Genomic DNA, 12529 nt, shown 5'->3' on the forward strand with positions numbered 1-12529 from the left:
CCCCATAACTGAGCTCCTGTGTTAAGAGCGACCGCACAAGAGCCATTGGGGATCCGGATGAAGGATGGCCCCTTGACTGAGAGAGACCCGTTCCGGAGGAATCCGCCAAAGGTCTGCTAGGGAGAACCAATGCCTCCTTGACCAATAAGGGGCCACTAGGAGTATCTCCACTCACTCCCGAAGAAGCTTGCGGACTATCGCCGGGATAAGAGGTAGAGGAGGGAATGCATAAAGCAGACCTTGAGGCCATGGGCTCCAAAGAGCATCCATCTGCTCCGCCTCTGGAGACTGAAACCGGGAGAAGAACCGAGACAGCTGAGCGTTGCTCGGGAACACAAAGAGGTCCACAAGTGGAAGGTTGAAACGGTGGCAGATCTCTCTGAAGAGTCTTGGGTGAAGGCACCACTCCGAGTGATCCACCGTGGCTCTGCTCAGAAAGTCGGCTTGAGTGTTTGCCTCCCCTGAAATATGATCGGCCCTGATGGAGGCCAGATTGTGTTCTGCCCAAGAGCCCAGTAAGAGCGACTCAGTCAGTAAGGCCCGAGATTTGGTGCCCCCTTGGCGGTTCACATGAGCCTTGGCGGCCACGTTGTCCATGAGGACCAGTACGTGACGCCCCTTCACCAGACTGTGGAAGTGGCGCAAGGCTAGATGTATGGCCCGTAGTTCTAGCCAATTTATGTTGTGGCGCAGGTCTGAGCGAGACCAGCGGCCCTGAACCCACTGCGAACGCAGGTGTGCTCCCCAGCCGAACAGGCTGGCATTGGTAGTTATTACTATCTGATCTGGTTCCCTGAAACATAACCCTCTGAGTATGGCGGGTGATCGCCACCATCTTAGAGAACGCACCACCTGTGGTGGGAGTCTTGTCCGACATTGGGAGGCACTGAGGTTCTGTCTCTGGAAGGGGAGCATGAACCACTGTAGTTCCCTGGAGTGAAGCCTGGACCAGGGGACGATTGCTATGGCTGAGATCATCTTGCCTAACAGTTGGGAGAAACTGATCAATGTTACAGTCCGACCCCTGTGTAATTTTTGGATTGACTCCCTTATGTTGTTCCGGCGTTCTTGGGATAGGTACACCCTGCACTCCACCGTGTCTATGATGGCCCCGAGGTGCAACAGTCTGGTTGTGGGAACCATGTGACTTTTGGGAAAATTTATGGAGAACTCATGGTCCTGGAGCAGCCTTACTACCAGTTTGAGGTCCGTCAAGGTGGATTGGATTGACGATGACTGGATTAATATGTCGTCCAGGTAACATTGGACTCTGACTGGCATCATTTGTAAGTGAGCTGCCAGGACCGGCAGGATCTTGGTAAAGACCCTGGGAACCGATGAGAGGCCAAATGGGAGCGCCCTGTATTGGAAGTGGCGGCCCTTGTATGCAAACCTTAGAAAGCGGCAGTGGTCGAGAGATGGGAATATGAAGATACGCTTCCGTAAGATCAATAGACGTCAGGAAGTCTCCTTTTCTCACGCTTCCCAAGATGGAGCGGAGTGTCTGCATTTTAAATTTGCAGTATGCCAAATGAAAATTCAGACCTTTGAGATCTAGAATGGCTCTCCATCCCCCTGATGCCTTTGGGATCCATGCTGGCTCAGGAATTCTGGGAGTTGAAGTCCACGAGTCATAAAAGAGTTAAGGTTGCTTACCCCTGGTCTAGACTATGTTGTAATTACATGGAGAGAGAGCTGGCTGAACAACAATTTCCAAAAAATATGTGTCAGTAGCTCTGTATCAGGCCACAGGAAAGTGCCAAGGAATGTACCTCAGGGCTTTGTTTTTCCAAATTGGAGAGCAGTAGAAGTGAAAAGAATCTGGATGAATCACAAGCTAAATCTGAGCCAACAGTACAACGCAGTTGCAAAATAAAGCAAATGCAGTACTACACCACATCAACAAAAGTATAAAATCAAGACAGTTTTTTCCCTATTGTGTATCCGTCAATTTGCACCTTGAATATTGTATATGGTATGTGGAATGCAGAGTGGGACATAATGCTTAAGACAGTTGAACTATGACCGGCAGAGTAGCCAGTTTCAGTCAGCCATGAAAGGTCACTGGGTAAGTTTGGGTCAGTCGCCTTCTTTCAGCTAAATCTACCTCACAAGTTTGCTATTGCAAGGAAAAGTACACAGGGAGCACTACATATACCACCTTGACCTGCTGACAAAAGGTGGGATATAAATTTGATAGATAAATAGACAAGAGTCATGACTAGAAGACAGTAAACAAGTTAATAAAGAGACTGGAAGGAAATGCTAAGAGTAACAGTTGAAAGTGTTGGATCTTTAGCCTGAAGAAGAGAAGATTGCAGCATATTAAAGGCTGACATATACAAGATGAAGCAAAATTGTTCTGAGTGGTTCAGAAAAGAATAAACAAAGGGTTTAAATTACAAGGAATGAGACCTAAGTTGAGCATAAGAGAAAAAAATCCTAACAGTAACAGCTGTTCAATAATGGAACAGACAGTCTTGAGTGGTAGGCGCACCTTAACTGTGGCCGGGATGGCCATCTGTCAGGGATATTATAGTTTTGTCTTCTATAATATCTAATGGGCAGGACACTAGATTAGATGTTCTCCAACAACCTTTCCAAATTTTACATTCTGTGATTCCTTGGGGATATTTACCCATTTATCAGTGAAGAGTGTGTGTGTGTGTGTGTGTGTGTGTGTGTGTGTGTGTCTTTACAGGTATGTAACAAATTGACTTCCAATTTATTTACAATATGTAAGCTGGACAGTTAGAGGCAATCCTCTAACTCAGTCTATAAATCACATATGAAGCTCCTTTTCACATTACAGTCCTATTAACTGATGAAAAACAGTGCTCTTTTTTGAAGTATACTTGAAGATATCTCCTAATATGGAAGAAGAAAGTGAGGCTTGGCAGCAGCTGGTAACTAAGTCAAGGCTCATATTATTCATCCTCTCCTGATTTTGTTAAATAAAACAAGCCTGGATAAAGATGAAACCAACTTAAAAATATACATTTATGTAGCTTAGCACTGCCATAGAAAAGATCCAGTTTCATTTCTAGGATATGTCTCTTTTACTATTGAGCGACAGATCTCATGTATTCTCATGCCAAAAAAACTTAAACTATGTTCATGGAATTGATATTACTGTTTTGCGTATTATTTCATAGGACTTGTTATACCTACCAATGACACTTTGCTCTGCTATTACTATATTTAGCTTTTGATTCTGGGCTCAGACATTGGATTATATGAGCTGATCCACTGTTTTTTTAATCAATTTATGACTGTCCTGTTTCTGAATGTCAGTCATGTCATTTTACTTGCTATCATGTTTTTTAAAAGTTCTCCTAACTCATGAAGTCAGCTGTTTATTACTGACAAAAACTGCATGATGCTAAAGATCCTTATTTTTTTGAACTTATAGTTTCAGGTTTCTGAAATCAAAATCACAGTACTGCTGCAGGAACTATCAAAATTAAAATAAAAGTATCATTAGCTAGCCTCAATACCAAAAAAAAGATTTTGTAAAGATAAAAGATTAAATCCACCATATAGCACCTACTATAATGTTCTTTATTAGCAAGTTAAGAGCTAACAACAGCTTAACAGATTGATAAAGCTTTCAGTTTGATAATCTGTCAGCATGTTGCCCAATTTGAGATTGTAAGACAATGTCAACAAAAAAGAACATATCCTTAATTGGATTCCCTGCAACTCAATCTTCAGAGAAAAATATGTTTTAAAATCCAGGTTTATCTGTACAGAACTGTATCCATCTGGCTATATATTCCAGAGAATCAGCACCCAGATGTGGTAGGACAACAGAGTAGCTTGAATGATTCTAAGAGTGATGCTGATGGCTGCATAAGCTTCTGATAGGATCGCCAATTTTAAAGTCAAAATGGGAGAAATAAAGCTAAGGATAATTCACAATGGGGATGAGGGAAGGTGTATTTCTATAAGCATGAGGAAAGCCAATCCACTTATGAGAGGTTAGCTTAAAATTAAGCCTAAAAAAGGCAATGCCAAGCCACTTCTGTATTGCTGACAAGAAAACCACATAGAAAATTTGGGTGCCAGGTTAGAAGTCCCTATTTCAGTTACAGGGGAAGGATATATTGGACTTGCTGTATATGTCTTTTTTGTACAACAGAGCAAGGGCATCTATGAGTGGAACATATCAGAGCTACCCCTGGATATGTGATCTTTTAACAAGCAGGTCCTAATTCTTGTTGTAGATGAATTCTGTAGAACTTTCTTACCAAAAGACAATTTACCCAGACACATAAGTCAAACATGTAATGCCTGATGGAGGTCCACGTGGCAACCCTACAACTGTCCCTCAGGAGGTGCTAAATAGCAGAAGTAGCCAAGGTTCATGGGTTCCTAGTAGGATGCACACTGTTTATTGAGGGGCAGTTTTGTATGCTAGTTTGATACATGCCTTACATTTTGACTGTTATGGTTAACCTAGAGTTGCACCCTAGCTTAAGCTGTTGGAAGGATATAAAAGTGCTATTGGAGGCTCTGAATACATGTTCTACTCAAGCAGATCTTGACAACCTGCCTGATGTCTATTTTGGAATTCTGGGTTCATTTGTTTAAAAAATGGATCTACAGGCTATGCAAAGGTATCTGGTTGGATGATGCAGATCTTGGAAGAAAGCCTTCTCACATTTTTCTAGATGATGTTACAGCTATCAGGAATGTCAATTACATACTCTAAGGATGGTGAGTGCAGGGGCTCAAATAGAACTTAGATAAGACTTGAAGCACTAACTGGAGATGCCATAATGAGTAATCCTAATAAGAATATGACAATGAACCAAAAGACTTAGTATTCTCTAATGTTTGGGCTGAGAAGAGGGCTGATAATTCCATGAGAATTGCAAGAAGTGCAAAATGCAACAAATAAAAAGGGTACAATAATACTGATGTATACTCGGAATGAGAAAATTGGAGACATGGAGGAACTGCAGCATGATTTGGATTGGGTGAGCACAACAATCCAAGAAATATGTTAGCAGACTTTTATGTAAAAAAAGTCTTTGTTGTTAATATCTTCTTCAAACAAAAAAAATACATACTTTAAAAACAGCCATTAGAATCACAAGGGCTAGATAACAGAAACCAAAAGGCGGAGAAGTGCAATTTGGTCAGTTACAATGCTTCTTTCTGCAATTCTGGAATAAATTATTGAAGTCAAATATATGCGTTAAAATTAGAAAATTAAACAGGAGGAGTGCCAGCAAAAACTGATTTGAAAACAATCAGAATGTAAAATCAGTGTAAGGAACAGATTCAGTATATAGAACCTGAGAAACTACAGGAACAAAGAGATACTTTGAAAACTAAAGCAGAAAAAATATTCTTATAATTTTAAAGAGAAAAAGATTCATACAGTTACAAAATAAGCTAGCTGGAGGAGGAAGATGAAGGCCCCGGCCAATAAATTATCTTTACAGGGACTGTAAACAAAGATTTGTTACTGAGAGAGATTCTGTGGGCTAAAAATAAGAGAAAAGGCAAGTCTTCTCCTTCTGAAAGGGTTGTGACGTGAAAAAGCATGAAAAGTTTTTAGATCTGATTGGCTACAATTTCTAAATTTGCTCAGAATTCAGATCAGCTAGCTCTCCTGAACTTGCACAAAAACTGCCAGCTATCTTATAAAGCTACCACTTCCTGGAATACAATAAAGATATTGTTCTAATCTGTGCTTGTCCATTAGTGAGATCCAAAGAAGGAGGAAGTCAAACATTTGCATAATGGATCCAACCATTGGAAATCATGAAGGAAAAAAGTATCCAGAAAGCATTAACAAATTTTATGAAAGAAAATACAGAAGATGCAAACACTCCATAAAAGTTGAAAAAATAGGAGAATCTTAGTGCAGAATTAAAATACTAAAGAGAAAAAAGAACATTTATACAAAAGAGAAAGGGGAGGACATAATCAAAGAATACAGGTTATTTCCAGAAACTGCAGGAATTATGTCAAAAAAGCTAAAACTCAGAATATATTGAGGGTTGTTAAGAGATGAAAAAAAAATAACAAAAAAGCTATTTTGTATGATAAAGATAAAAGGACAGCAAGAGAGACTGCTATCCATGTGACAGGAGAAAGCAGTGAAGCAGTATTGGATGATGGGACCTTTTTAATTCCTATTTTGAGTTTGTCTTCTCTCAGGCGGAAAATGGAGCCTTAGCTGCATCATGATTATACCAGTGGGAGAAGAAAATTGCAGCTTACAATATTTAAGGAGACTATAAGAGAAACTAATTCAAATGAATTTATCTCTCAAGAGCCAGATGGATTACTTCCCTACTGAAAGAGCAAGTGCAGGTGATCATAGAATCGCTCTTCATAATCTCTGAGAATTCCTGAAAGAATAGTCATCCCCATCTTAAGGAATACCTGGGAAACGATTAAATGTGTTATTTTTAGCATTTATACTGGGCAGTCTTCAAGTAGTATGATTGTAAACTATTGCGGAGGCATGTTACAACTAACATGATCCAGCATGGATTTATTGGACACAAATCATGCTAGACTAACCTTACATTCTTTCTTGATAGAAAAATTAACTTAGTAGATCAGAGCAATGCCACAGACAAAGTGTATTTGGAACTCAGTAAAGTCTTTGACTAAGTGCTTCGTGATATGGTAAAAAATGAGCTAGATATTACTGTTATGCCTGATACTGCAGCAACTCTGGGCGGATTACAGATTTAAACATAAAGAAAACGACCCAACTATATTATATAGGTTATTACACAGATGGAGGAGTGGATATTTTCTATTAACAGAATAATAGAGTTAAAAGGGATTTTGGACGTCTTCTAGTCCAGGATAGGCAACCTTGGCTCTTTTATGACTCATGGACTTCAACTCCCAGAATTCCTGAGTCAGTTCTGGGAGTTGAAGTCCATGAGTCATAAAAGAGCCAAAGTTGCCTACCCCTGTTCTAGTCCAACTCTCTCCTCAAGCTATCCACTGTCCCATTGAAGGACCAGAAATAATGGATTAAACTACAAGGAAGGACATTCAGGGTACATGTTAAGAGATTTATTGCCTATATGAGCTGTTAGTTAGCAGAATAGGCTATCACAGGATGTGATGAATTTATATTTCTAGAAGCCTTAAAATAGACTAAATGATCATCCATCAAAGATACTCTAGCACAGTGGTTCTCAACCTGTGGGTCGGGACCCCATTTGGGGTCGAATGACCATTTCACGGGGGTCGCCAAACCACACTGTCCGCCATTTTTTCCCCTTTTCCCTAGCTGTCCTACTCCCTCTTATTGGTGGCCACACCCACTTGGGGGTCACCACAACATGGGGAACTGTATTATGGGGTCACAGCATTAGAAAGGTTGAGAACCACTGCTCTAGCAGGTCCTATACTGAAAAACAGGTTAGATTGGGTGACCACTTCTACTCCTTGATTCTATTCTTTTTGAGAACCCAACATTCAATGAAAGACAGTTATGAACCAATATCTCTATATGTGAATAATACATCCTAGATGACTGTGGATCAACAGCCCATGACATTTACAAATCTTGAAAGGACAAGATTTCAAGTTGTCTGAGACAACTCAAATTCTGCCTAATGCAAGTTAGTTAAATCAGAGGAAGTAAAAAAATAACCTGAGTCACACAGAAGGAAACACTTAACATAGCACAGTCCAAGAGCATACTGAAAACACAAAATGAAGAAAATATGGTTAGATATCCATAGCATCATAAGTTACTTCCCTACCACCTGTTTTAATAATAAACAACTTCATTCAGATGAATCTGACTGTTCCATTTCTTTTTGCAGTAATTGGGAATTCTTTTTCTTCTGTCTTAGCTTTTGCCCAAGAAAGCTAACTTTGGATGCATAATACTTACCTATACTGTTTTAAAAATATAAATGCCAGATAAGCAGTCAAATAAATTCTCAGCTTTAAATCTTGCTGAACATACCGTAAGAGATCCATTCTGCGTGGTAGCTGTATTCGTATTCTGTTCTCCATGCGTTTGTCCACTTCCATAGATTGTCAGATTGTGCTCACTGGTCTGGCCTGTATAGTCCTGAGTGTGGGGAACACCATACTCTGTGGGGATCCCATTCTGTGGGGGAGGTGGGAATGGGATTGTGGTGAATGGCTGGACCATTGTGTCAGGAGTAGCTGTCGGCTCCTGGTTACCCTGGAGGGGAAAAAAAAGGCAAACAGCATTAAAGGAAGGAAGGAAGGAAGGAAGGGAAACATATATTCTGTCAACAAGGGACAGATGGTGGTCAATAAAATTGGGGAGATAAGAATCAATAAAATTAGCCTGAATCAAAACACTGCGGAATGAAGGACTCAGTTTATGGGCTGTAATCTACCACATTGGTCCAATGATGGATATGTTTTCTGATTTCCCAGTTTAGGACTGGGAGAGAGTCACTAGCTTCTGTGGCTTAGAAGTGATGCATTCTCCCTCTTTCTCAGCCACTGTTCAGCAGCAATATGTCTTGTCTCCTAGAAACCATCCACATATTTTTCTTTAGCATGTTTAGTGGAAAAGCACATTTAGCAGAAAAAACAAATGTTCAAATAAAGGTTTCAAGTTAAAGGCTTTTAGAATCCTATTCACTTAAGGACAGAGAAGGAATCAGACTTAGGTTCCAAACTCTCTGATGATGTATCACAACATCTCTTTTTCAAAAGATGAATACAGAAAACGAAATAGCACATGTACTGTGCTGCCCAGCACTCAGTATCTGAACAAGTAATTTCCTTTGCTCCAAGCTTGTGATTATACTTCTTAGGGATCAATCCTAAAAGTCTTCTATTTCAGAATATTTCACTTCATGCTGAAAATATTTCTCAAAGTTACCCATATAGAGGAAATGAGCCACTATGTGGTATTACAGAAGCATCTGTTTAAAAGACAGAATATATGCTAGCAAAATAAGAACTTAGGATGGCAGTTTAATTATTTGCTACACAAAGCACCTTAAAAAAACAGGTTTAAAGTAAAACAGTGCAGAACAGGTGCTGTTTCATTTTGTGTATTCATCTTTTCAAAAAGGATTGTTCTGATACATCATCAAAGAATTTGGAATCTAAGTCTGATTCCTTCTCTGCATTTAAGTTAGTCTTTGAATGAGAAAGATGCCCAAAACAAATATGTGTAATGTAGATTTCTTTATTTAAAAATAAGTTTAATATACTCACAGACAATAGAAAGACTGACTGGCCAAAGGGAGACCTGATATATCTTTTTGAAGAAGGTACAAAATGGATTTTAGGTTTTATCCTTACAGTAGTGAGACCACTCAAGCTTTAGCTTGTTATTTTATTGCTTGGAGGAGAATGCAAACCATGTTTGAAATAAAAAATAATATATAAAAATAAAGTTTTATATACCAAAAGAACAGAGGCAACACAAAATTAAAATTATGTTTCCTCTGTTTATGATAAGTAACTAGTAAGGAGCAGAATGACAGGAGAATATAAACCCATGCGTGAAACACACATTTGTCTATATTGCCTCAATCATTTAATTCAGATGTTCTTTTTTATAATAATTTTATTAAACATTACAATTAAAAAGAATTAATACAAATTTTAAAAAGAAAAAAGAATGTGAGAAAAAAAGAAAAAAATAGAAAAATAAAATGGAAAGAAAAATAAGAATATAATCAATAAAAAGATAAGAAACATATAAAGCAATGGCTTCCCCTTTAATTACAAGTATAAACAATTTTACTAATTTGTTACCTTCTCTTAAAATACAACAAGTGATTCTCTTATCTATAAGCAAATCTTGAAAGCTGTTGGGAAACTTCCAGCTAGGCTGGAAGGAAGGGTCAAGCTTATGCCACTTGCAGCTACGCAATGACTACAAGCTAGGCCCTCGTTGACCCCTCCTTCCATCCAAAAAACCCAATATTATTTATTATCATCATCATCATCATCATCATCATCATTATTATATCTATTTTAACCTTGATCAAATTAAATAAGTTTTTGTATCCCTTTTATAGTACTTTCAACAATTGATCTTTAAACCCTTTAAATACAGGCAGTCCTCAACTTATAAGCACAACTGAGCCCAAAATTTCTGTTGCTAAGCAAAATATTTGTTAAGTGAATTTTGCCTCGTTTTACGACCTTTCTTGCCACAGTTATTAAGTTGTTAAATTAGTTAAATTAGCAACATGGTTGTTAAGTGTATCTGGCTTCCCCATTGATTTTGCCTGTCGTCGGAAGGTTGCAAAAGGTGATGACATCACCCGAGACACTGCAGCCATCATAAATATATGCCAGTTGCCAAATGTCGGAATTTTGATCAAGTGACCACAGGGATCCTGCAATGGTCGTAAGTGTAAAAAACAGTCATAAGTCACTTTTTAAAGTGCCACTGTAACTTTGAACAGTCATTAAATGAAAGGTTGTAAGTTGAGGGGACTACCTGTACTGTCCTAGAAGGGTTTTTTTTTTTTTCATTTTTAGTTTGTCCTTCTCACAAAATCCTTCTAAACTTTAACTAGTCTCTTTTGTAAATCCATTACATGAAAGTTATTCAGGTCACTCTTTTGGTTTGTTATTTGTATGACCCTATTAAGACATCAGCTGATTTCATTTGTATATCCAATGTAGCATCTTTTCCCATATCATTCTTGTAACTTGTCCTTTTAAAATCCACTTTCAAATTAGTCTCAGTCTTGTCTGGTAAAATTTGTTCCTCTTCCATATCATTTTTTAGATACACCTACCGGTATCTATAATGGCAGACAGTTTTAACTCCTGGGTCCATTGTTCAAATATCTTTCAATGCATCAATTGTAAAAGTATTTTGCTCCATTCTGTATTAGTAAATCAAATTTAAGTCTTCTTTTCCTTTAATTGTAATCTTTAGTTCTTTCTGGTTCCCTCTAGCGTCCAACCTTCAAAGTCTCATCCTGTCAAGTTTTTTTTAAGAATTCAAAATAACAGAATTTTCTATAGGAAGGATTCTTATAATTTCGAAATCTTGTTTTGAATCCATCTAGGTCAATTTTTACCACATAATCCAGTTTGTTCTAGTGGTTAAGAGATCAGGCTAGAAATCAAAGACTGAGTTCTAGGCCCGCCTTAGGAGTATTAGGTATGTTTACTGCCTTTTACCAAAATAATAAAAGCAGAATAATATATGTGTGCTTGTGTGTGTGTGTGTGTTATCCTGCCTTTATTATTTTGATATATACACACACACAGTCTTCTGAATCTATACAACTATATGACATTGGTAGAGAACTAATATATGTTTAAAGTACTTCAAATGAAACACTGAAGATGTCTAAAAAGGAAAAATATAAGAAAAAAACTATAGAAGTAAAAATAAGAGTAATTTATATTATAAATATAAAAGCAAAAGGCAATTAATACAATTACTAAATCTTCTGCATTTAAAAGTCCAGGTAAAGACTTACATCTTAGCTACTTTTTAAAAGGTAGGGAAAATGAGGGCCAAATTAAATTCTTGACACAGTAACCAGGAACAGCCCCTCTTCCCTACATTCATTAAAAAGACCTCTGGCACTGTGGGGATGGGCATCATCTTCAAAAGGGCCTCTTTTACAACTCATAAAGCCTGGAAACATTCTAAATTATCCTCACTTTTCCATATATAGCAATCCAGTTAATCCAAAGATTTCAGTCTCTCAATGAAGCAATCAAACAAATTCCTAATAGTTCAAGGAAAAGGAATGAGGGAACTAACATATAAGGGAACTGATGTATAGGTTACTTCATTCTTACCTACTATGTAAATAAACTTGAATGTAAGTTATCTTCCTGCTCTTTCAGGCAGCATCCAAGAACAGTATATAAAATAATTTCAAGGGATATGCAAAATAAATGCCTACACATCAGCATTAAACATGTTACATTGTCATACTAGTATATTTAAAGCATATTAAATCAGTATTTTAGGCACAAGATTTCTTAATTTTTTTCAAGTTCACTGAACATTGATAACTTTTTAATGAAGGAAAAAGAAAAAAATATGCTGAAATAAAAGTGTATTTTTAAAGTGCTCTTATTTTCCCACATGTTCAACATATTGAATCTGAATTTTAATGGAATGCATATGGCGGACATTGATAGCATATTTCAATAATGTCTGAAGCAAGATTTGTTATAGAAAGTATCTGCATAACATTCTTTCAATACTGGATCTGTGGTATAGGCACGCTGGCTGAGGAATTCTGGGAGTTGAAGTTCACAAGTCATAAAAGGGCCAAGTGTGAAGACCCCTGGTATACAGAGTGCTGAAAATCCCTTTGGAAAAATATAACTTGAAGGCAAAGATGATGGGACTTTGAAAGCTTTTGCATTAAAAAGCTCATATACTTCATGAATTTTCAGACAAAGGTCTTCTAGTAGTAGATTTTTCAACAGACCATCTTGATTCATAGATAGGCTATACTTTGGGATAATGAAATTGGATGTATCCAAGTCTGCAAAACAATTTCTTCTGGATCTTCTAACCAGTAGATACAAACTCATCATATCTGTC

At 37.8% G+C, this 12529-nt stretch overlaps 1 protein-coding gene across 15 annotated transcripts in view; it reads right to left on the minus strand.

Annotated features, from left to right (window-relative positions):
- RBFOX2 (RNA binding fox-1 homolog 2) overlaps positions 1-12529 on the minus strand; it is a 266284-nt gene that overhangs the window by 63438 nt on the left and 190317 nt on the right. For all 15 annotated transcript variants that reach the window (XR_005557887.1, XR_005557886.1, XM_039353077.1 and 12 more), the window contains one exon: positions 7961-8185. Coding sequence is in view for 13 of the 15 variants with exons in the window: in XM_039353077.1 (XP_039209011.1) it covers positions 7961-8185 (225 nt within the window). In the remaining 2 variants the exon portion in view is untranslated. The remainder of the gene's footprint in view (positions 1-7960; positions 8186-12529) is intronic.

This window comes from Crotalus tigris, unplaced genomic scaffold, assembly GCF_016545835.1.
Source record: "Crotalus tigris isolate CLP2741 ecotype Arizona unplaced genomic scaffold, ASM1654583v1 scf7180000018491.14276545383:2951260, whole genome shotgun sequence".
NCBI lineage: Eukaryota > Metazoa > Chordata > Lepidosauria > Squamata > Viperidae > Crotalus > Crotalus tigris.